The sequence below is a fragment of the Rhamphochromis sp. 'chilingali' genome (genome assembly GCF_963969265.1).
Source record: "Rhamphochromis sp. 'chilingali' genome assembly, chromosome: 10".
In the NCBI taxonomy this organism is placed as follows: domain Eukaryota; kingdom Metazoa; phylum Chordata; class Actinopteri; order Cichliformes; family Cichlidae; genus Rhamphochromis; species Rhamphochromis sp. 'chilingali'.
This window is the reverse complement of record NC_137937.1, coordinates 35,676,610-35,699,415: the sequence shown is the minus strand read 5'-3', so window position 1 is coordinate 35,699,415 and position 22,806 is coordinate 35,676,610. Positions and strand designations below refer to the sequence as shown.

General features: G+C 39.5%; 1 protein-coding gene across 1 annotated transcript in view; it reads right to left on the bottom strand.

Moving 5' to 3' along the window:
* bmp2k (BMP2 inducible kinase) overlaps positions 1-19,812 on the bottom strand; it is a 55,736-nt gene extending 35,924 nt beyond the window's left edge. The window contains exon 1 of the mRNA XM_080895072.1: positions 18,918-19,812. Within this exon, the coding sequence (XP_080751198.1) occupies positions 18,918-19,068 (151 nt within the window). The 5' untranslated portion in view covers positions 19,069-19,812. The remainder of the gene's footprint in view (positions 1-18,917) is intronic.
* Between the last annotated feature and the right edge of the window lie 2,994 nt (positions 19,813-22,806).

Genomic DNA, 22,806 nt, shown 5'->3' with positions numbered 1-22,806 from the left:
ACAGTGATTCTGGTTTGGCGTTCCTAAATCCACTCAGTGTACTAAAGTCCTGGGGATAGGGATGACTTACTCCAGGAGTCATCAGCCATTAGCCACAACTCACTATTATTTTACTTCCCCTACTGCTCATCTGTACTGCAGAGAAATGATTCAAGTAGTTCCCCATGAATACACGGTCAGCTGTCAATGACAGTTGGGAGGAAAACCCCAAGTCAATGAGGCCAAGACGGGGGTGGGGGTGAAGACTCACATTAAAGCCTGGTGCCGAGCGAGGGCTGTAATTACCAGAAAATTTTCCCTGGCCCTGAATCTAGCGCTGTGGACCCTGACATCACTGAAAAGCCTGACAAACTGGGACAGCCCGCATGACAGCCTGTGGAAGAGGCTTGAAAGAGGATCTGAACAGCCTTTAGAAAACAGACACTCAGCACGCCTTTTATACAGGAAAGAAAGAAAAACCTCTGAAGTGATAGGAGTGTCTCAGTGAGAGAGGATTAGGGGATTTAGCAGCATGCAAAGACAATACATTTATGGTTTGTGCTCAGGCACGAGGCGCAGATGTTCTCCTTCTGAAGAGTGACGTCATCGGTGATAACAAACCACTGTACAACCATCTTTCTGTTTCTTTCTGCCTCTTGCTTTTCAACCCACAGCACTACAAACTCAAACACGTCGTTGAAAGTCACAAACAGACAAACAAAAGCAAAACATCTAGTTGAGTACAGAAAGCACAAAGCCGTTTCTTTGGGAGGACATTTTTAGCAGGCTGAGGTATTTCCTCTTTGAGGCCCCTGTACCCCAACATGAACACACATCCCCTCCCCTAAAAGTCTCTCCCTAAAACAGTTGTAGTGTCTCTTATCTTCATGAAGATAAGAGACACTAGCCTGGAATAGCCAGTAAAACTTTCATTTAAGCTCGTAACAATGTTGTGTGAACATAAGGGGCCTTTATTCTTTGTTACTGATGGACTTCAAATTATAAAAATGAGAAACTGGATCAAAAGAAAAAAGTTGTTCTTTGCAGAATTTTTTTCTGTGCCACATTCACCTAAAAAATCTCATCTTTGCCCTTTTCTCTGAATTTGCCTCAAGTCTAATTTCTCAAGAATCCAACTTGGAAAGATTTGATTTGGCTAACAAGCAAAAAGCTTAAAAATGTCTTACATCAACAGTGTAAGATTCCTGGAATCTGTACTGAGGCTGTGTGAATGATAAAGCAGCCTTACCTTCAACAAAATTACAAATATTTAATGTGAAGTCCATGAAGAACAATGTCTTGACTCATTTTCATTACAGATAAATACTATGAGAAGTGAACAGTGTTTCCCACAGATTTTATTGCCCGTGGGTGTATATACATCCATGTTGGTATGCATGTAACTCTTTATCACTACGTCGTATAAACCAACAGATAAACCTGCAACCCACGCTTTAATGTGTGCCTTTAAATGCTTTTTACCCATCATGCACAGACTTAGCATAAGAAGCTATTTGGACCACAGAGACTAAAAACCAGATATCAAGGACCAAAGGGTTTCAAGTTTGGCATTGTGAAGTTCTCAACTCTGCTTTCTGCAAATTGTCACTCAACAGAGCCACAAACTCCACTTCACACTATGCCAGTTCACAGCCAAGTGTGAAGAGGCTGGGATGTGAGTTGGCCCCTCCAAGACCGAGGTCAGGCCTCTCAGTCGAAAAAGGGAGGCGTGTCCGTGTCCGACGTGTTTTTGCTGGGGAGATTATGGCTCTCAGCTGGCTTGGGAACACCTTAGTGTGTTCCCCAAAGAAGAGATGGAGGGCATGACTGGAAGAGAGGAAGGTCTGGGCATCTCTGCTTAGATGGCTGCCCCCTGCAACCCGTGAGGAGTGGGGGCAGTTTACAGCAAATGAGCAGTGAGCAGGCTGGGATAACCCAAGACGGGAGAAACAATCCAATTTAAATTTCCAACATAACTTGAAATTTAATTTTTCCAGATGTTCAATAATGTCATTCAGCAGAAAATGGTCATTAAAGTGCTCTTGAATGGGCCCAAACTTTGGTTAATTCTTTCTGAAGTTACATCTGCTCTAATACTGAAAAACAAGTCAAAAATAAAACACTTTGCTCACATCTTCATGCAGACTAACTGGCAACATTCTTTCCACAATAAATGCAGAAAATGGATTTTCATTAACAGACTTCAGGGCCTTTGTCCATTTCCCCAACCTGTGCCAGCTGCTCCTGCTAATTACCGATAATGACTTTTTGATCCTCAGTATTTTAGCAAATCCTCTGAGAGCTGGTATTATACGGACTAATGCGAGAAAGACCTGCTCCTTGGCAGGCCAACACATTTGCAAACATGCAATTTGCGAATGTTGAGTTATAGCAAAGCTGTATTTCTGAAATCAAATATAAAAGGAACGTGTGTTTTGTGTTGTATGGGCAAAGTAAATGTCTATTTTAAACTAGGAGCCAACGTTAAGGTTAGACTGCCTTATTTCCATCCGTAGCCAAAACACAGACCATCTAACCCGGGATCTTTCATGCTCTTTCAACACTGACATCTATCTGCAAACACGACGCCCCTGTAACCCAGTTTAGGTTAAGGACACAGCTTAATCAGTTTCTCGTATGTCCTCAAAACTTAGACTACAGTAACACTCACACCTAAAAATAGACAGGGGCTTGTTTTTAGCAGGCAGCCGAGAGATTCTGCACTTTTTCCTGAAACACTGCACCACCATGTCATTTTGTCTAAACCTTTCAAGATAGAAAATTGTAATACATCCAATTCCAAATAAATGTAAGAATTCAGGTTTTGGATTTTATTTTTGATTAAATATGGTTCAAGATAACATTCAAATCTGCTTAATTAAAAGCTGTTCCTCATCTGCTCACAGTTGTCAGCCTACTTGGAGTTGAAATGCTTCAAAGAAACAAGTGTCCTTCTCTGTTCGAGTTAAGTATGCAGGACGACAGTAAGAAGATAACCAAGGTCAGCTATTTTTAAACTGTCAAAGGTGAGGGTGGCGCTGTGCCAAAGCACAGATGCGATAGTGGGCTGCTGTGAGCGTGCTGAAGTAAAATGAATCAAAGGTATACTCAGATACAAGAGCAACAGCTGAAACCACCAAATCTGGCATGTTTCAACATCTGGAACTGGGACTTGGTCATAACTTAAGAGGAAGATCGCATTTTGATGTTAAGGGTTTTGAAAAGCACACAATTCAGTGAAAACTGAATCTGTTGTGGATTTTAAAGGGCAACCTGCTGCTTAAATTGATTTCCCAGAGATTAATGTCTGAAAAGCTAATGCATTATTTTATGTTTTGTAAGACAAAGGCTGAAAATTTGAGTTAGAAGGGTGAATTTTAAGCAGCGTTCCTAAAATAAAGGCTTTCTCCATCAACTGTGTGCACATGTTGCACAGGTGAGTTTAAGTATGTGTTGCATGTAGCAGTGAGTGGTGTTCTTACTGAATTACATCATGCTGTCTTCACAGCTCTGTTAATGGAGAGTTCACTTTCACTTGACACGTCCTGGTACGTGTTTGTTCACATGATGTTTTCATGCTTTGCAAAAACCCATGCTGTGATTATTATTTCCTGTGAGGGAGGACAGCACTCTAAAGCTATTTCTCCAAAGCACTGTGCTTGGAGGATGGTCACAGCAGCAGCACAGCAAATGGTTTATTGATTTGCAAATTTCATGCTTTATGAAGTTTTATGGCAATCCGTCTTCTGTATAACGCAATATTTTATAACCATTTCTTTATCAAACAGAACAGGTAAAATCCTATAGGGAGCAGATAATTGGCATCCTGAAGAGTTTGGAGAGAACACCTAGATAATACTTTTTTAATTTTAAGTAGTCAGCCACCACTGCTTATCCACATCACAAAAGCAGCATCTCAGGAAAGTAGGCCAAGTTGCCCAACTTCCAATTACTTCCTCTAGTTCCTCCTAAGCTGGCTATTTTCAAAATTTCTTTTTAGAGATTTTCACAGAAATCATTGCTTCTTTACACAAATTAAGCTAAACCTCTCTTAACCTTGGTGAAATCTACCAGTTAATGAAAGCACTTTGCACTACAGGCTTGGAAGCAAGTTAGTGGTAGGGCTGGGTATCGTCACTGATTTCTAGAATCAATTCGATCCACGATTCGATTCGATTTTAATCGCAGAAATTTTGCATCAGTCAGAAATATAACTCTGATTACGTATCAGTACATTTCCATATTTTTATATCTATAAAAAGAAAGCTGACACTTGCGAGACGTTATCAAAAGTGTAAGGATCACAGCAGATGCCTTTGTGTCAAAGTAGCTGAGGATGACACAGAAAAACATGAAGATTTTCCTGGCCTGGGATTTTATAGCAGACGACCTTAAAAATATTCTGCCGTAGATCAAAAACGAAAGAGAGTCATTAATCAACATATGAACATTACCTGATGCTGCTGAAGTGAAGCAGAGCAAAGTTAGAGGTTTTATTAGAGACACAGCTGAGAGTTTCACAATTTTGCATAATTTTAAAAAGTTTAAATTTGTTCAAAAGCTTATTGAACAGCAGAAATGAGGCTCTCTTTTCGGAAGTAAGCAAAGGGGGGAAAAAACAGCGGCCGATAGCGCTGTAAACAACGCTAGACTTGTGCGTAATAAACAAGCGAATAATGCAGAAAATAGGATTTTTAGACAGGAAACTGTTCTTGAAGTATAGAGAGAGAGAGAGATAGAGAGAGCTCTACATGAAGTGTGATTTTATCGTGGTGGAAGCAAAACAGAAAAACAAAGAGGGAATTCATGACGATATTTATGTGAAGCGCAGTTTGGATCTTCTTTTGCTGCTGGTTAGGTCAATATTGTTTGGAGAGAGATCAAACCTGCAGCTTCTGAATCAGCGCAAAAAGGACGTAAACACAAAGCGCGGACCCGCCGACGGATCACAATCAGCGAGCTGTCGGCTTTCAGCTCCAACCGTGCTGTCGGGTGAGAAAGGCGACATCTCACCGATTCTGATGCGTCAGCGGCTCCGCGCTTTGTGTTTACATCTTAGTGCAGAATCCGTGTACCTGCTCTCATTTACTGTTTGGTGGTTGTTGAAATTTTGTGAGGTTTAAACCTGAGAATCTTGCATTTCGGGCAAAATAAATTTAATATTTAAGAGTCGAGTCAGGATTTTAATAAATCTGTATCACGTTATCCAAGCCAGAATCGATTTTAATCGATAATCAAAACCCACCCCTAGTTAGTGGTCAGATACAAAAGTTATTTATAAGCATCTTTCTACAGTCTAAACCAAGCAATTCTAACTCCCTTTCAGTCCCCTTAAAGCAAACCTTTCTCTTATTGGTTGGTCATTTCAAACAGCAGCTGGGTGGGGGTCTTGTGCTCTCAGCCAGAGGAGTGTCCATAAAATGGCCATTTTTAGGATAGTCCACCTTCTATGACCTCATACAGAGCATTAAGTAGAAAGACATTCAGAAACCAAGAATCAACAGCAGTATGAAACATTTGCCTCATAAGGATTACTTATATATAGCTATATGGTCATTTCAGTATCTGAAACTTTAACTTTCATTATAAAAGCCAATTATTGTATTTAACATGAAAACTTTGACAAGAAAAATAACTGGAGGCAGAACGTTCAATTATCAGGCACTTCTCCTGTCGAACTAGCTTACAGGCGCCGAGCTGAGCCCCTTTTAGTGCTGCTCATAGGAATTCAGGAGGCAGACACACTCTACTTTTAAGATGAGGCTTTAAAGTTTCCTTTTTGATAAAGCTCGTCGTTAGAAGTGCATCATGTGACCCTGAACCATCGATTAGTTATGCTGCTCTAAGCGCAGACTGCTAAATTATTTCCCATGATGCACAGAGCATTTCTTCTCCACTTCCCTCTTTTCACTCCAGATGTGTTTATTTGCCACGATGCATACGTTTTGTTGGTTTCTCTACATTCCCATATCCTCTCTACTCCTTCCTCTCACACCAGAGTCTTCCTCTCCACCATTGTCATGCTGCTCACAGGGGACAGTTTGATTGCTGGGGGTTCTCCTTGTTATATTGAAGGGTTTTTACTTTGCTGTATTCAGGTTCTTAGGGCAACTAATGTCGGGAGTTAGAGTCATGTAAATAAAACCGGTCTAAAAGAAAGATTTCTGGAAAAATGAAATACTTCCCCTTACTAAGCCATCTACCCGACAATATCCCTACTTTGATCATTAAAACTGCAAACAGTTATTTCATACAGCTTCCAACCTGGACTCTTCCTATTACATATTCAGTTATTATTTTTTCACTTGGCAGCAGTCAAGGCCTTGCAGTCAATCACACTTCTACCCTGACTCGAGTGGATGCTGAGAAGCACTTTAAAAAACCACATGTAAGTATGTAAAAAAGCTTTTCTAAGAGGCAGCGCCATAAAAGGCAACATGAAGAGGTGAGGCGATGACTACACTTTCTTCATCCTGGGATTACTGAGCTGGAAGGTTCTGGCAGTCGGCTCTCATACGTCTTACCTTAACAGCAGTGTTTACAACTGAACAGGCAGACAAAAGTGGTTTGAAGGGTTTATGATGGAAATGGGAGGGACGAAGGGGTGACGCCGTACAGGCCAGTTGTGCTGGTGCTCTAAAATCCAAAGGCTGAACGAAATAAAAGGATAATCAGTTAAGTCTTTGTGCTTTTCAAGAAACTATTCAGTTTATTTTTACTTGCCAGACTTTAGGCAAAGATTGTTCTTTTCCTCAGTGGGAAAAATAAAAATCCCATCACCGTCACTACAATACCATGACAACCTCTGAGCCACAATTTAGGATAAACCCAGACTTTGATGAAAGCGTTGTAATTAAGACAAATAAAATCCAGGACAAGGGGTGGTTAGACTCCACTGCCACGTTGTGAGGAGACTCTGATGGCTGAGAAAGTTTGAAGCCCTTTTGCCTTTCTGCTCAAACTACTTACACATCAGCACAAACAATTCAGTTCAAGAAATTTAATTTGCGGAACCAAAAATGCACACAAAATAGTCACCATGTGTTCTTCAGTGTTGATGTAAACTTTAACAAACCCGTCAACACAAACACAATCACTGATGACATATTTTGGCCAATTACACATTTACACCTTGTGTTTCTCTCATTTATCATTAAATCCTAGTAACTGGCACCATAAACAGCAAAATTACAGTAATAAGAGCTTCGCCTTTAAGCTGTTATGATATTGTGTTCCAGTATGTGCCACTCAACTGGTTTACAAGCAAATACTCAAAACCCAGAGCAAAATAGATGCAAAAAGCAAATTCCATTTATTCTTTAATTTAGTTATCCAGTTATTCTGTAGTGTTTTCTCCCTTTAAAATAAACAAAATGAATAAATAAGCAGTGCTTAGATGGTTTAAAGAATGAAATGGTTCTGAATTGGATAAATGTTTGTCAGGTTTCGAACAGCCCATGCCAGACCAGGGTCGTGTGGTCAACACCTCTGACTCACTATCATGTGGTCCAATGAGTTCAGAGTTTAGTTTCTACATTACAGCAGGGCAGGAAACGTGTTTTTATGCACAAGACATGATGGCATATTAACATTAGGTCCCTTCCAATGAATACTTAACAAAAAGCAGTCGTCATTCATGGTCACCACCAATGATTTAATTCATAATAAAAAACAAAAAAATACAAGAAGCAATACGGCATCCTGTGAATCTGACTGTTAATTTACACATTTACCATGTAAATCCAGTAAACTGTTTGCTGCGCCTCAAAGAGACAGCCATAAAACCCACCATTCGTCAATACACTGATCAAAACCAAATCCATCACTGACAGTGGGCTCATGTTAAAGCGCTGTAGTGAATGTCCACATCAATCAATGTCTTTCTGTTTCCACATGACCCGAGTTCACTCCCACCTTTGGCTCGCCGCCCGCTGCAAACCAGCTCATGGTGAATTGGTAGAAAATTATTCATTTGCAGCTTCACAAAGAGGATGGCGGGCAGCGCAGCGAGGCAGAGACAGAAGGCCTCAATGAGCAAGCACAAAGGCAGCGATGCCCATCACGGGACCGAGAGCTGTGTCGTACCAGCATTCTTTCTACGGTGCTAGAATAAGACAACAAAGAGGCACAATGTGCCCATTCATCACCATTACAGTATGCTAATATCGTAGATGGGATGCTTTTTCATCACGATGTGCTGGCAGAGGGAGGATCAAATGAGTTATAATTTCCTCTTATGTCACATCATATAATATTTATATATTCTGAGCATCCCGACATGATTATGGTGTGTGATTTCTAAATTTCAATCCATTTTAATCCAAGCTCAGCGCAGGAAAAAAATTAATGTGATTTTGTGTTTATCTTCATTTGTTTGAGACTCACCACAAGACCCACAGGGTTGGGTCATTAGAATACTGGGTGTCATTTTGTTTTATTTTGCCAATTTCATGGTCTGCTTCCTTCAGTTCAACTTATTAAATATTCAATTTTTAAAGCTCAACAGCAGAATAGCACTCCAAGCAGATCCCTGCTTCCTTTATACGCAGCTGGGCTACAGCACAAAGTAGCACACAGACACTGATCCGGTGTTTGACGGAGACCAGCATTGTACGGTCAACATTATAGAGAGCAACATTATTATAGAGCATTATAAAACAAAGCACCAGAAACTGCACTAGAACCCATGCCAGATAAGCACTGTTTATTAAGTATCTGTGTCAGTGTGGGGGCACTGCACAGTTTAAAAGTCCAGCGTGAGCCGATTTCTTACCACTCCAAAGTTCCAAAGCTGAGGCTTTGAAACCAGTGGATACCATCATCTATTGCTCCTGTTTGTTTTTAATCCTATTAACACCAACAAAACATCTCAGCGCTTACAGGTTCCTGTACCCTGGTCTTTAAGACCACATTACCAGTTTCTTCTACCAGAAGAAGTAAAAGAAGGAGAAAACATCTCTTCAAATATATCAGGCTGCAGGGTTGTCAAAAATAAATAAAACTGATAATCAGATATTAATCAATATTAAAAATGACTATCGGATTAGACACTCATTTGCACATGTACTGCCAACAGTGCCATCTTTGCTTACTCCAATGAACACACAGCTTTGCGCAGACCTACAGGCAGACAGGCATTCAGGTGAACAGCCCCTCCCTTCTCTAGTACTAGAACTCATGAACCCTAGTCGCCGTTCACAACGCTGAACATTTTATGAGCAATTTCAACAGATCAGATGCTGTTGAAACATTAACACTTAATAAAGCTCATGTGTCAAACAGTTATCAATAAATGTTAATCTGGACCTAGCAAACATCAGTCCTGTTGGTCCTGCCTGCCCATAACATTAAGAGTGTTAATTTAACAGGTCAGCACAATTATTTGTCTAAAATAAATAAATAAATAAATAAATGTTTCTCTTAAAAGTCAGACTGAAGCTGAGAAAAGTCTACCAGCAACTAAGAAGAAATAGTGGTGGTCTACCTTACCAGAATCAAGTCACGAGAAGCACAGCACTACCTCAGAAAACCTATAAATATGGTCTTTTTTGCACTAGAAGAGAAAGAGCAACTTTTTGTCCCGACACAGAACAATTTTCGATTTCAAGTTTGAAAACTTAAGTATTGTGACCGGATGTTATTGATAAATGAAATGCTAAAAATGTGTGTTTTCTTTTGGCTTCTAGAGGCTCAATTACAAAACTAATGTTCAAGTTAGCTGACCAACAGTACACATGTGTGATGTGCCTAATAGTTAGCGTTTCCTAATTGGTTGATTGCATTCTGCCTTGGTGGATGGGGGTGAATACATATTACTGTGTGCAAGTGACTGTGTGAACATTGTTTCATTGCAACTGACCAAGGTCACCTGAAGCTTAATTTTTTTTCCTCCTAAACACCCGTCATTGACTCAGGTGTGTAGAGCCTTTAAATTATTATGGTGAAACCACTAACCTGCCAAGTTGTGGAAGTATTGAGTATTCAGTTTGAAAGTCCGTACCAGTATTACTGTAAACACACCAAATTTAGGAGTATAGTTTTTCCATTGCTCTACCTCAGGAAAGAAACTGTTACTTAATTCCATTATCAACCACAGCGCTCAGCCCCAAGCCAAACTCTTTTCCTTTTATCTTAACTGTGTCAGACCCAAAAAGGAAGCAGATATATCTGCAGTATATTTAATTTAGCATGAGCTTTCATTTGTTATTTTCCCCTGTCTAACACAAAGCTGCTGAAGAATATCCCACTGAAGAACTTATCAGATATACTCTGCAAACTGCTCTCATGTGACCTCATTTGCATTGATAAATTTGTTCTGCAAATTTCTAGTAGTGAAGCTTGCGTGGTGAACACGTGACAACGGTCCAGATCAAAAGTGGCAAAGAACAAGGTTCAATTTGCGTGACAACTGTGTTTGCATTTCTCCTGTTTACGTGATCTGCGTAGTCCCTGTCACGACTGAAAATCCTACGTTGCTGTCAACTCTTGAGCCTGTAACTTACAGAGCCCCAACTGCATACGTTTCAAGATTGTGGTGAAACCAAACAGAACGTGTGTGAAGTCAGCATGTTCGGGGGGGGGGGGAATAAAAGTTGTGTTTTACGACATCCTTGTGTTACGTAAAATGTGGAGACTAGTCAGCTGAGATATGAGCTTGCTTTGAAGCTTTCAACATGAAAAAGACTGGAGAAAAATGTATGAAAAACAAGAGCAAATGTGCTTAAAAGGTGGAGGTGACCCTCATTAAACAAGGCATTGATGAATTATAACCTTGTAGTTAATGTGCTTGTAAAACTGCAAACATAGGAAGTGAAACCACTAACCCAAGGTCTTCCTGTTAATTATAAAGCAGCAGTGATGTTTCTACCAAGAATTTACAAACACATGCCAACACGAACAGTTTGAATTGTACCTACAGGAGGTGGTAGGTACAGCAGTCCTGTTATGGCCGGTGGTCTGGTGGAGCCATTATGCAACAAGATATGTTCCAGAGGCAGTTTACCTGCTAAATGCTCAGTGTCTGCTCAGCAAACAGCTTAATGAAGTATTCTGACTGCAGTTACAGGGCTATTAGCCAGAGACAGTTTGTCCAGCTACAGTCAACACATTTTTATTGAATTTTTGCCTACACAGCACATCCAACTGGAAAAACCTACAACAGAAGAATCACATTTGCATAATGTACGCACGAGGCTTCAATTGATAAGTAACATCATCTGCTCTCTGAAAATGTGCTTGTTTAGCATGGTAACTAAAACAAAACACGTCATGTCAGTTCATTTATCACTTAAAACATTTTTTGTGCCTCGTCTGTAATCAGCCACACACAAGTCATGATAACAAGAATGTGCTTTCCACCAGAACTGCAAAAATCTACAAACAGCAGCTAGGCATCAGCTAAATGAAATTTCAGACTCCTCCTCAGGGACAACTTGTAGGAGATTGTGACTGTGTGGCTCCAAAAGGATCACAGTATCCCTTTTACTCACTTCTGTACAGTGAAACCCAAGCTAATGTAATTTAACGCTTGTAAAAACGTGACCATCATCAACACCACTTATGAGGAGCTTCTTCTGTTGTCAATTATGCAGCAGGTGTCTGCTGTGTAAAACAGTAATTTGTCATAATGCACACTCCTAAATCGACCTACCTGTGCTTACTGCAGGTGAAAAGAGAAAATTATTGACTACAAAACTTATTGAGTAATGAAAGCCACCGACCCAGCTTTTATAGCTGTGAAATACACAAGACAGGCTAATTGACCTTGTTGTCAGGGGCTGTAAACTTAAGATACATTCCCTTTCATTGACAATACAGTAGAATCAACAGAGTCTATCCAAGCATTTACTCTGCTTATCTGAAGCTGGGGTGCACCGGCAGCAGGCTAAACAGGGCATTCCAGTTTTACAGAGCAACATTTTCCAGTTCCTCCTGAAAGATCCCAAAGCAGCCCGGGGTCACATGGGATGTCTAAGCTCTGGATTCACAATGACATCCTGCTCAAGATGACAGAACCAGTTCAACTACCTACTTTCAATATAAAAGAGCAGCAACTGGTCTGAGCTCCCTCCCTGAGCCGTGCTGATGGTCACAGCATTGGTTGTCGTGTGCCAACTGTGACATTAGTGCAGCATCATAACCATTTACACTGGTGCTTAAGACACAATAAGGTGTCACAATTCACAACAACTGCATCAGCAGGAAGAAGACATAACCCAACGTGATCACAGATTTTCAGTGGGTTTCCCCAGAATGTCTAAATATTTTAAAGCTGCTGCAGTTTTTCTCCTCTCTCTGAATCCCTGTAATGACTTATCACTGAAATGGTGAAGTCCTCAACTCGATCAAATGAAGATGTGCGCATGAAGCCAAAACGACACCAAATAAGCCATGTATAAGGCTTGGCCTGGCCACCCTATAGAAGAATCTCATTTCAGTCTACTTCTGCAACGTCATTATTTGAGCTGCTCTCTCTTCACTGTAATGGCCTCGTACAAAGGTCTGCCAGTTAATAAACTTTCAGTGGTATATCCTTTCTAATTGTGTAACACTGCTGAAATTAGTGCGCAGCAAATTTTAGGTCTGGTCACTTCCTCCTAATCGCAGCACAAATATAACTACAAATTAACTGAATCAGTACAAAGACTGTTTTAAACATTAACACCTTCACAGAGCACTAAATAACTGTGCAACTTCTATATTAGATCTCAGAATTGTAGCTAAAACTGGCCACTGGGTGTAGTGCAGACTTATCCCAAGCCCATATTTAATCAAATTAATTTCTATCCTTTTCCGACAGGCCCCTGACAGGGGAGTGTGCACGATAAGAAAGAGTTAGGAGAGAAAGAGTGACTTGCTCACAGATGCATCCTGTTCTCACAAGTTGCTTCTGTGTTCCTCTTGAAGACAGCATCGCACAGAGCTCAAGAGAAACCACAGAGGCTAAAGAGGGAGTGGAGGGAAATGACTGAGGGTACAAACTGTCCAGCTGGGCAGATGTCTCAATGGAAAACCAAAAGATAAACACATGGTGTTAAGAAAACTTTTGAACTTCACAAAATTTTATTTTGAGGGGACTGAAATTTGCACTTTTTAAAAAAACTAAAAACAAAGGTGTATGATCATTCAAAATTCAACCAAATCCTACATAATAACTTAAATTTAAGTTTAGCAAAATTTTACCTTCATGATGGGAATATTTTCGGTATTACAGACCTCAAGCACTTTTCAACTTGCAATGTTTTTACAGCACTTATTTTTTTTAGCCCTCGTAACGTTACAGGAGATATCCATGTAAATTTCAGGACTGAAAAACACATGCAAGTCTTGCAATGCAAAGGGAAACACCGTTACAAGATAAGCCGGGTATGAAAATACAGTGAAAAGGAGTCCTTTATTACATCATAACTTGTTCTGACCAGCCACCTACCTACATGGTGATATACGACATCAAGGTTTCCCCAAAAATTCACAATTTTAAGTTTTCCCCAGTTAATCATCAGAAACCAAATCAACATTCAGAGCACCGGTGCTTGTTTCTGTTACTTTTCATCATAAACATTAAATTAGTGCAGCTTCACTATGAACAAAATACTATTTTAGCTTTAGATTGTGACATTTGAAGTGGTTGTTTTAGTGATTTCACTGCAATATGCATGGCTCCATTAAAAACATTAAAGCTGTTGAACAGATTTTGAAAAATTAAGTGATTTTGGGAAGCCTGGAACCATTTCAGATTTGACTGATTTTATGCGGAGTGCCCCAGCTTCTCTTTTCTTACAAACTACAACTGTGTGCTTGGTTTTACAGGAATCTCGTGCTTTTCATTAAACAGGCACAGCTGCAGGATAATAGCTGAATGAGGTACCAAGAGATGAGCCACTCTAAAAAACCTCACATGATCCATTCAGTACTTTGACATCAGTCGCATGAGTGACCCAGAATTACACACTGAGCATACTGAACTTCCAGTATGTCTTTTTAAAGACTTTTCCAGTGATTTTAGTGTTGCAGACAAATACCTAATGACACAATAAATTCATCACAACGTGAGATAAAAACAGTTCACTTGTCAATTTTAGAAAAAATTTAAATGCTCATAAATCTCATTTTCAGTTTTTTAGTTGCGACAGATTTATTTTTTAATAACCCTTCCTTTTTAGTTCTTTCCTCCTTTGTCATTTTTTATGATACAAGTATAATAGATTCCCTTCAGATTTTTAACAAACATCCAACTGCAACTTTTCCATAAACGGTATAGTCTAGTTATTATTATAGTGTCTGCTGAAAACGTAAACCTCATTAACTGTAGGATAAGGATCATAAAACTTAGCCTGTGCTGTCTTAAGTCAGTCTTTTTCTCATGTTGACATTCCAATAAAATCAAACATCGTAAGTTTTTCCTCTTTTGTGTTTTTGACTTTGTTCATTTCCTTTTAGAGCAAACATTACACACTAATGCAACAGCTTTCTTCTTGTGAATTTCCACCAGGACTATGAGAGGAAATAATCTCAAAAGGAATCTAGTTTTAGTCAAGTCAAGAACCGTGGTCTCTGCTGACTTGAGGCTCATTATCTTTAGATGTGTGGAGGCATCATGAAAAGACAGGAAACAAACTGATGCAATGTGGGTTATCTGAACAGATTACGATAGCAGGAAGTTCAATATGAGCCAGTGTTAAAGCTGCAGCTTTGCCTCACATGTAATTTTAACCCAACTGTGTTGCTGTCATTACAGGACTAGTTTCACTTTACACATATACAAACCCGTGTTATGCAGACTCAGCAATTGATTCAGAATTTGTTTTCACTTTTAACACAAATGCACATTCTGAAATGTGCTTGCTCATGTTTATCCTGACTGTGCATCGGTGTTGCTGTTCGGCTAAAAGACAACTTAGTGCGTACAACTGTAACTGTAATACCGTACTCGTTTTTAAATGTGCCCTGGTGCAAAGTTGCCTTGTAATCTCTGAGCAGGTAACACAACATTTTCACCAAAGATCAAACAGATCAAGCTTTTCTGGCCACAAACCCTGAAACCTCAGCAAACATTTAAGCAAGCATTGGTTAGTGGTTGGAGGTCCAATATTGCTGAATGGTTAGAGCATGGGACGAGCACTGTAACAAATACAGGGCTTTTATATATGACAACATTGTGATAATATATACACGAGTCTGGTCGGTGTCATAATTTATGACGAAGCCTCTCTGAAACAAACAGAAGGGGTAGTGAGGTAGCTTCAAAGAGGCAGCGAAGCAGCAAACAGAGTCCTTTGCCAAATCATCTGTTTCACAAAGATTATTTGCAAAGAAAAAAGTATCTTTTCAGCTGCTCCTGTCCTCCACTGTTTTGTTTTACACAGCAACAACGTTAGAGAATGAAGAACACGTTGAAACAAAAACCGCCTTTTTTTGCATCAATCTTTAAATTAGTGTCTTATTAACTTTGCTCAAGGCTGACAGCAACTGTCTCACTGACACCTGAAAAATGGGTCTCAAAGGGAACAAGCTTTGTAAGTCGTAATTTTGCAAATTTAGATTATGTATATAAATTAATTCTGATCTACTGAGCCAGTATGGGAAAGTATTACACTGGACACTGCATATCAGAAAGCTACTTAACTGGACAGAGAACAGACACATTAATGAAATTCAATGATAGTAAACAAACATACATTACCATTTCATGTTTGTCTTTTTAAATTTTATAAAGCTGCCCTCTCCCAGGTGCTTTAAAAAAAATGTTAATTTATACATTTGTGCTAAATTTTTTAAACTATAGTTATTAAGAAGCAAAATCATGATTATGGCGGTTGCACTAATCCAGGAGCCTTAGATTAAAGTGCAACACAGCTTGTCCTGATAAGACAACACGCAGACAACAGTAATCCCTGTATTATGCTTCTGTAATGAATCTACGTCGAGTCTACGACTTGGCTTATGCCAGCGGCCGACACCATTGCCAGTATTTATACCTGTATGAACAGCGTCAATGGCAACATGTTGTTAAATTTCCAGGGAGGTGCATGTTAGGTTATGGGACAAATAAATTTAACACAGAAATATACTGTAAGAGAGCAATCAGTCAAAGCACACAACCAACCAAAACATTGTTCAAGAGGGACAGCAGAAATCCGGAGACAAAGATAAAAAAAATAAATAAAACCACCAACCTATGAAAACCTCCCGTTTCTTCTAGATCATCACAAGACCAGATGAGTCGCAGCAAATTCAAGTTTGGTCTAGACTAAAAAGTCATCTTTACTCGAGCTGAAGTAAAAGTTTCAGAGAGACAAAAACTGCTGCAATGAAGCGCTTATTCACAGCCATAAACAGATTTTAGACCTTCATACAGACCTTTCACACGGGCACCGGCACTTTTTCCACTTTAACATTTCATCTACTTTCAAATGTACCAGGCACAGTTGGTGAAATGAAATATTCTGTTATATGATTAACCATGCAGTCCAGACACCCAGCTCTTTAGCTTGGGACAGACTGATGAGCAAAGGTTACAGGGCAGAAAAACCAGCCACAGACTCTGCACATGATTATATGATGACACAGACTCATGACTGCTTGCAGGAAGAGTTGTGTTGTTTTGTTTTTAATTTGGGCGAGTGAGATCAAGTTTACAGCGTGTTTACAGCTGCATGAAGAGACATGCTCGTCACCACTGAGGCACTTAGCACAGGCTTACACAGAACGATTATGGGCTGAGATGAGAAATATGTTTGATTATAATGTCTCTTCTGGTTAATTTTAGGTGGGACCAGAGAGGTTAAACTTCCTTTAAAATTGTCCCAGATTAAGCTTAGTTTTAGGGCTCACCCTTTGACTAAATTAGTCCTCAAACAGCAGGGAGAAAATCTGAGCAATCGAGTAAAATAGTGTCAAACATGCTGTTGAGTGTGATCAGATAAGAAGTCAGCAGTGAGGGGGAACTAGAAAAAGAAAAAAAGGCTACTCATAAATATATTTATATGTATTATTTTGAGAATGATCTCTTAGAACACTTTCCCAGAAATATCTCATTAGAGTCACATTATCCTCTAACAAAAAGGCAAAAACAACTGCTTCCTACACAAGAGGAATTCTCTTCCCCTCCCAGATTGATTTTACATTTCACATCAAAAGTATTCACAAAAACGTCTCGAGTGGTGTGCGTCGTAATGGGCAAAGATATCCACCTTTCCGAAGTAAAATCTAAAACCAAATGTTAGCATATTTCTGATTGACATCAAAACAATATCTGATGTGTGTAAAATCTTTACTCTTAAATCAAGGCTGGTAAATATCTGGTCAATATTTAGGAATACTTTAAACTTTGTAGGTATTTGTAGGGAAGCTGGCATTACCACACCATGAATTTGAAAGAAAAGGAACTGCCGAAATAAGTGACTTCTTTGCAAACTCATCCAGTGGGGCAGTTTTGACACCATTGTTTTGAAGGTTGTGGCTTTTGGGCTGCATGTTTGACAAAACCACTCTAAGGACTAATTAGCTGTCTAATTGGCTGAATTACCTTTAAAGTTTCTAATTATGTTTTCAATCAATATGCTTTGATAAGCACTGGACAATTTGTGAACCAGTAACTCTTGCTCAAAAGCTGTTTATTTCCACACTTCCTCTTGTCTCTGCCCGGCTGGCTGAATGTGCTTGGAGGTGGTTTCAACATTTGTGAACACATTTTTGAACACAAAGCGTTGTTAAAATCAGGAAGGAATTTTTAAATCTTTCCAAGAAGTCTTGCAAAGCACATCTTCAAAAGTGGTAGAGAGCAGGCAAAACCAGGGGCCAAATAAAGTCAGTACCAAGTTTTCAACACAGTTCACAGCTCAATTTAAATGACAAAAAAAGGAAAAACAAAAAAGTTCACATTTGTAGGTTTTTACATCTTGAGACTGAAAGACTTCTACTTTGATTTAAATTTCCCCACACAGCCAGAGAGTTCAGGGATTCCTCAGCTTAACAGGTGCTTTTGGACAAGTGACCACACACTAAGCATAGATAAATGAAACTAGATAAAATGTTTTTATTCTCAAGATTTTAATTTCAAAGTTATGTGTCACACATTTAGATGTAATATCTCAAAACAAGCTACAGCAGGAAATCAGTCTTTCAAAACTAGTTCATTCCTAATTATTACTGTAGTGTGTATTAATAATGTGTACCTCCTGTCCTAACCTGGAGTAGGTCATTCTTAGCTGACTATGCATATGTGCTTAACACCATTTCTTGATTTCTATGTTTAATGCTTTTGTACATTTATTTTAATATTTTATAGCTTGCTTTTTTCCCCTTAGTCTCCCCACCAAAAATAAATAACTAAATAAATCAGGCTAGGCCTGATGGGAGCCCCACCCTAAGCCCATTTCTGTTGGAGAAGTCTTCCTGTTAAAAAAAAAAAAAAAAGAAAAAGAAGTTTGTCCTTCCCACCATAACCAAGTGCTTGCTCACAGGGGGTCATCTGATTGGTGTGGCTTTCTCTCTAATACGGGAGTACCCTCTCGTATTAGAGAGAAATCTTCTCCTGCATTGTACCCAATGACAGGACTGCTGCTGTAAACAAGCACTACACAAATGCTTTAAAGAGGGCAAAACTGTTTTAACCCTTGCTAAAGACTCTCGATAAGGCAAAAGTGACTTTTACACTGCTTTATGTTGACACAGGAGGGTTGGACCCCGAGGGCAACCCACACCTTCTCCTCTCCACTCCCCTAGTCTTGGATCAGCTGAAGCAAGATGTAAACCACAGCTGTATGGGGAAAGCTTTAATTCTAGCCATGCACCAAATCCCCGGTGTCCCAGTTTAAGTGGCAACTGCCTGGAAGAGGAGAGCGACCTACTTCTATCACAAGGAGATGTTCAGTAGAACAAACACGAGCCATAAAATAAACCCGTTACCATCATTAAGCTGCATGTGCGATACATACCCTCTGCAACAAGCTCCTCCACGGTGACTTGGTACCGGCCGACTGAAAACACTTTCCCGAAGTAGCTGCTGACTCCGGAGCTGGAGCTGGACCCGGATGCCCCTCCGAGCCCACCGCTCTCAGACTTTGGCATTCTCGAAAACTTCTTCATCCTTTCCTTTCTCTGTCAGGGCCAACCAAAATGCAATCCCTAATCAGAGGCGAATCGACTCCGCAGTCCAGTTTAACTCGGTCGCGTCCCCTATCTACTTATCTGGACTCTCTTCTTCTCCTGCATGCTCCGCGTCTGGTTCTCCTAGAGGGGCTGCACGACATTTAAAAAGTCCACTTAATAACCACGCGTCATGGTGACACAACCGCGTTCCGAAATCTCTTACCGGCGACAGCGTCAAAAACAAAAACAAAAACTGCCACTTTAGCTTACGCTAGCCAGTTGTGGCAGTTGCTAGCATGCGTGCATGCAGTCAGGACGCTCCGACACAATGAAACGGGGAAGAAGAGCAGCACTGTAGAAGAAGGGCGGAAATAAACTCCTCAACGGAATAAATTCAGCCAACCAGCCCTCCAAAACCAGCCTTGACGTGGTTAGCTTCACGCCCGCCACTTGGTCGGGCGATTCGTCTAGTTAGCTCGCTAGCTTCGGTGGTTAGCGGCTAACGAGCTTCGCTAGCAGCCACAGCGGTTCCTCGAGCCGCCCCGAGTGCAGGTGGGCTAACAAAGTACGGGACGGCACCTGTGATACAAGCGGGCGTCGTCTGCTTGTCAGAACCACTCCAGTGAAGCCGTTTTCATCCGGTTCATTTGTGTCATTTTCCTTGAGCTTCTCTAACCGTTAAACTTCTCGTGACTCCTAAACGGCAGGCTTCAAAATAAGTGGGTGGTTTGTTATTTACCCAATGAGAGTGACAACCTAACCCAATGTGGCCCCGCCCTTTTCATTGTTATGATTGGTGTAAGTGGAGATTGTATGGAAGCCCACTGATGCCAGCAAGAAAGAAAGATTAATGAATGAGGGCATCGAACTAATAAAAAAAAGAATCCATCTATCAGTTGACCAAAATTCAAGTATTTTTAATCATTAAAATTATCATATATAAAATATAATTTTATTTTTCATGAAAAAAAATTTCTTACTTAGTAAATAAAAAATAACTTATGAAAGTATCTTATTTCAGATGCTCCCTTTAAGGGTCACCACCTCAGTTTCCATCTCACCCTATCCCTAGCATTGTCCTCTATCACACCAACCCTCTGCGTGTCCTTCTTCACTACATCCACTGACCTCCTCTGTGGTCTTCCTCCTTTCCACCCATGTATTCAACATTCTTTGTCCAGTTTATCCACTATCCCTCCTCTGCATATGTCCAAACCATCTCAGCCTTCCCACCCACTCAGCCTGAGCATCATGGCACACGTAACTTCAGTCATTCATTTCTCAGTGTAGAGAATTCAGGTACATGAAGCAATGGCATTAGTTAACTAAAACAACATTTTATAAAAGGAGAAAAGATTAGTTAAGTAAAATTTTAAAAAATTAAAAAGAAAACAAATTATATATTTAAACCATCACCCCCAAAAATAATAAAAATGAAAAATTTAATTATGGTAAGCCCGTTGATTATCCTTTGTGCTTTTGTTCCTAGAAACAAGACAATTTACCAGCAGGTAAAAACCTCTCAAATGAAATGGAATTACATAAAAGTCATAATAAACAATGTGTTTTAAAAAGGAGTTCACTGATGTGTAAAATTGTAGCTTATATAAAAGGGGGAAACAATCTAGAACTATATTTTATATTTACAACACTAACAAATTTAAACAATTAAAAATTATGAAATTAATAGGGCTGTCACAAACTCACATTATCATCATCATAAAAAATCTGAATAACAATGGCTTCTATCTCATATTTTCCTTTATTTTTTTTGTTCATTTCCAAATTAATCATACTTAAAACAGAAGTATAGAGTAGCGTAGAGTGACCCTGTTACCACCATGGTGTTTATTCTAACCACCGGTGCCAATGTTTTTAACTGCCCTTGTCCCTGCCCTACCTATATGTATCAAGAATGAAGCCGAATTAGTTAATTTTTCACCTAATGAATGAATGAATGAATTAATCAATAAAAACATTTTGGTGATGTGATACTGGTTGTCACAGTTTAGCATCCAGCTAAGCTGTTTTTGACAATCACCTCAAAAATTTAATTTACTAAATATGAATTTTGATAATTTTTAAAATAACTTTGTTAAAGGTAAGAAACTGTTACAATGATTATTATTTATAATTTTTGTTTTCTGCCTGCCTGCCTTCATATCTGCTTATTTGCTTTTCTTGGTAGCAACAGGCTTCCATAAGAAGCACCCAGCCAATACTCATCTGTTACTGGGCGGCCTGAGTGACACACTAAGCAGTTTGGTTGAGGAAGGGGAGCACTAAACAGCCTGGAAAGAATGTAGTGGATGGAGAAATAAACAAACCTCAAGCTGAACTGAATTAGTGTGTTATCCTGATCCAGCTTTATTAACTTGCTCATTATTAAAAAGCCTGATTTATCTTCATCTGTGTCTTTCTTCTGCCTACAAAGCATTTTTGGCCATTTTAAAGGCATGCTACTTCCTCAGTAAATTGATCTCTTAACAACACTCCCTTACATTTTAATGACCATCAGCAATGGAAAATAACACAAATTTTTCACCACACACTGCCAACAAGGAAGTGGTGTGACAGCTGCCGTGTGCAGGCTTAACAATCCATCACACAGACCTACAGACTTTCATTACTGTACTCCTCAAGACATCTATGTCCTCCGCACATCAGTTTCTAGAGGAAGAAAACATATACCTCTACAGATAAGTGGTCACAATTACCATATTCAGGTCAGCAGTTGTGAGGGGTGGGTGGGGGCAACCCACGGCTGAGATGGGGATTACATAAGAGATAAGGAGGAGCAGAGTGGGATCACATGACTGTATAAACCCCCATGTCTGGACACATCCTGTTTCTGCAGGGGGGAATCTTTCCTCTCTGACACACTTATTGTTGTCTGGTTGTCTGTGCAGTGTATGGTGCCACCTGCTGGTGGTTGAACCATCTTTAGGTGCTGTGTTTGGGTCCTACATAAGAATGACTGGTGCCAGTGTTTTTAACCAAGACTCCTCAGTGGTTAAAAGGAAGCATGTTATAGTCAGAGGATAAAAAAATCATACCATCCAACAATATAGCTGTACATTTACAGAAAAAAGCTTGTGATATTCTTGAAATTTAAGTGATAAATGTAAGAAAAATATTTCTTAAAATGTAAGAAAAAGTACATTCCCTGAGATTATAATATCACAAATAGTCCGTCCAATCTTTTTAAATCATACAGACCTGACTTCAAACACTTTTTACCCCAGTGTTGTTGCTGTCATGAATGAAAATGAAAATTAGCTTGCTTTCTGTGAGCTGAGAGCATTTTTCAGGGGCTTCAATGATGCTCCAATACTGATGCTCATTTAAAAAAATAAATAAAAAATAAAACACAGCTGGAAATGATGGTAATTTTCAGAGGAACACAATGACAATTAGCTAGACTTTGTTTTTAAACTTTGAGATGACTCCAGATGCTTTTCCTTTCCCATTAATGTTGATCAGACCTCTGGGAACTGAAGTTAGAGTTTCAAGGGGCTTCAGTGACGCTTTAATGGTGATAATAACTGAAAAGTATTATGACTACTGATGGTTCCTAATGTTCAGAGAAAAGCAATCTGAGTTTCTGATTTTATGACAAAGAACATCTGGATATTCTATGAGATTAAAGTGGTCAATAAATGAGAAAAATCTCTACGTTAAAAAAAAAAACAAACCCAAAAAATAGATATTCCCTGAAATTACAAAGTTGTTAAT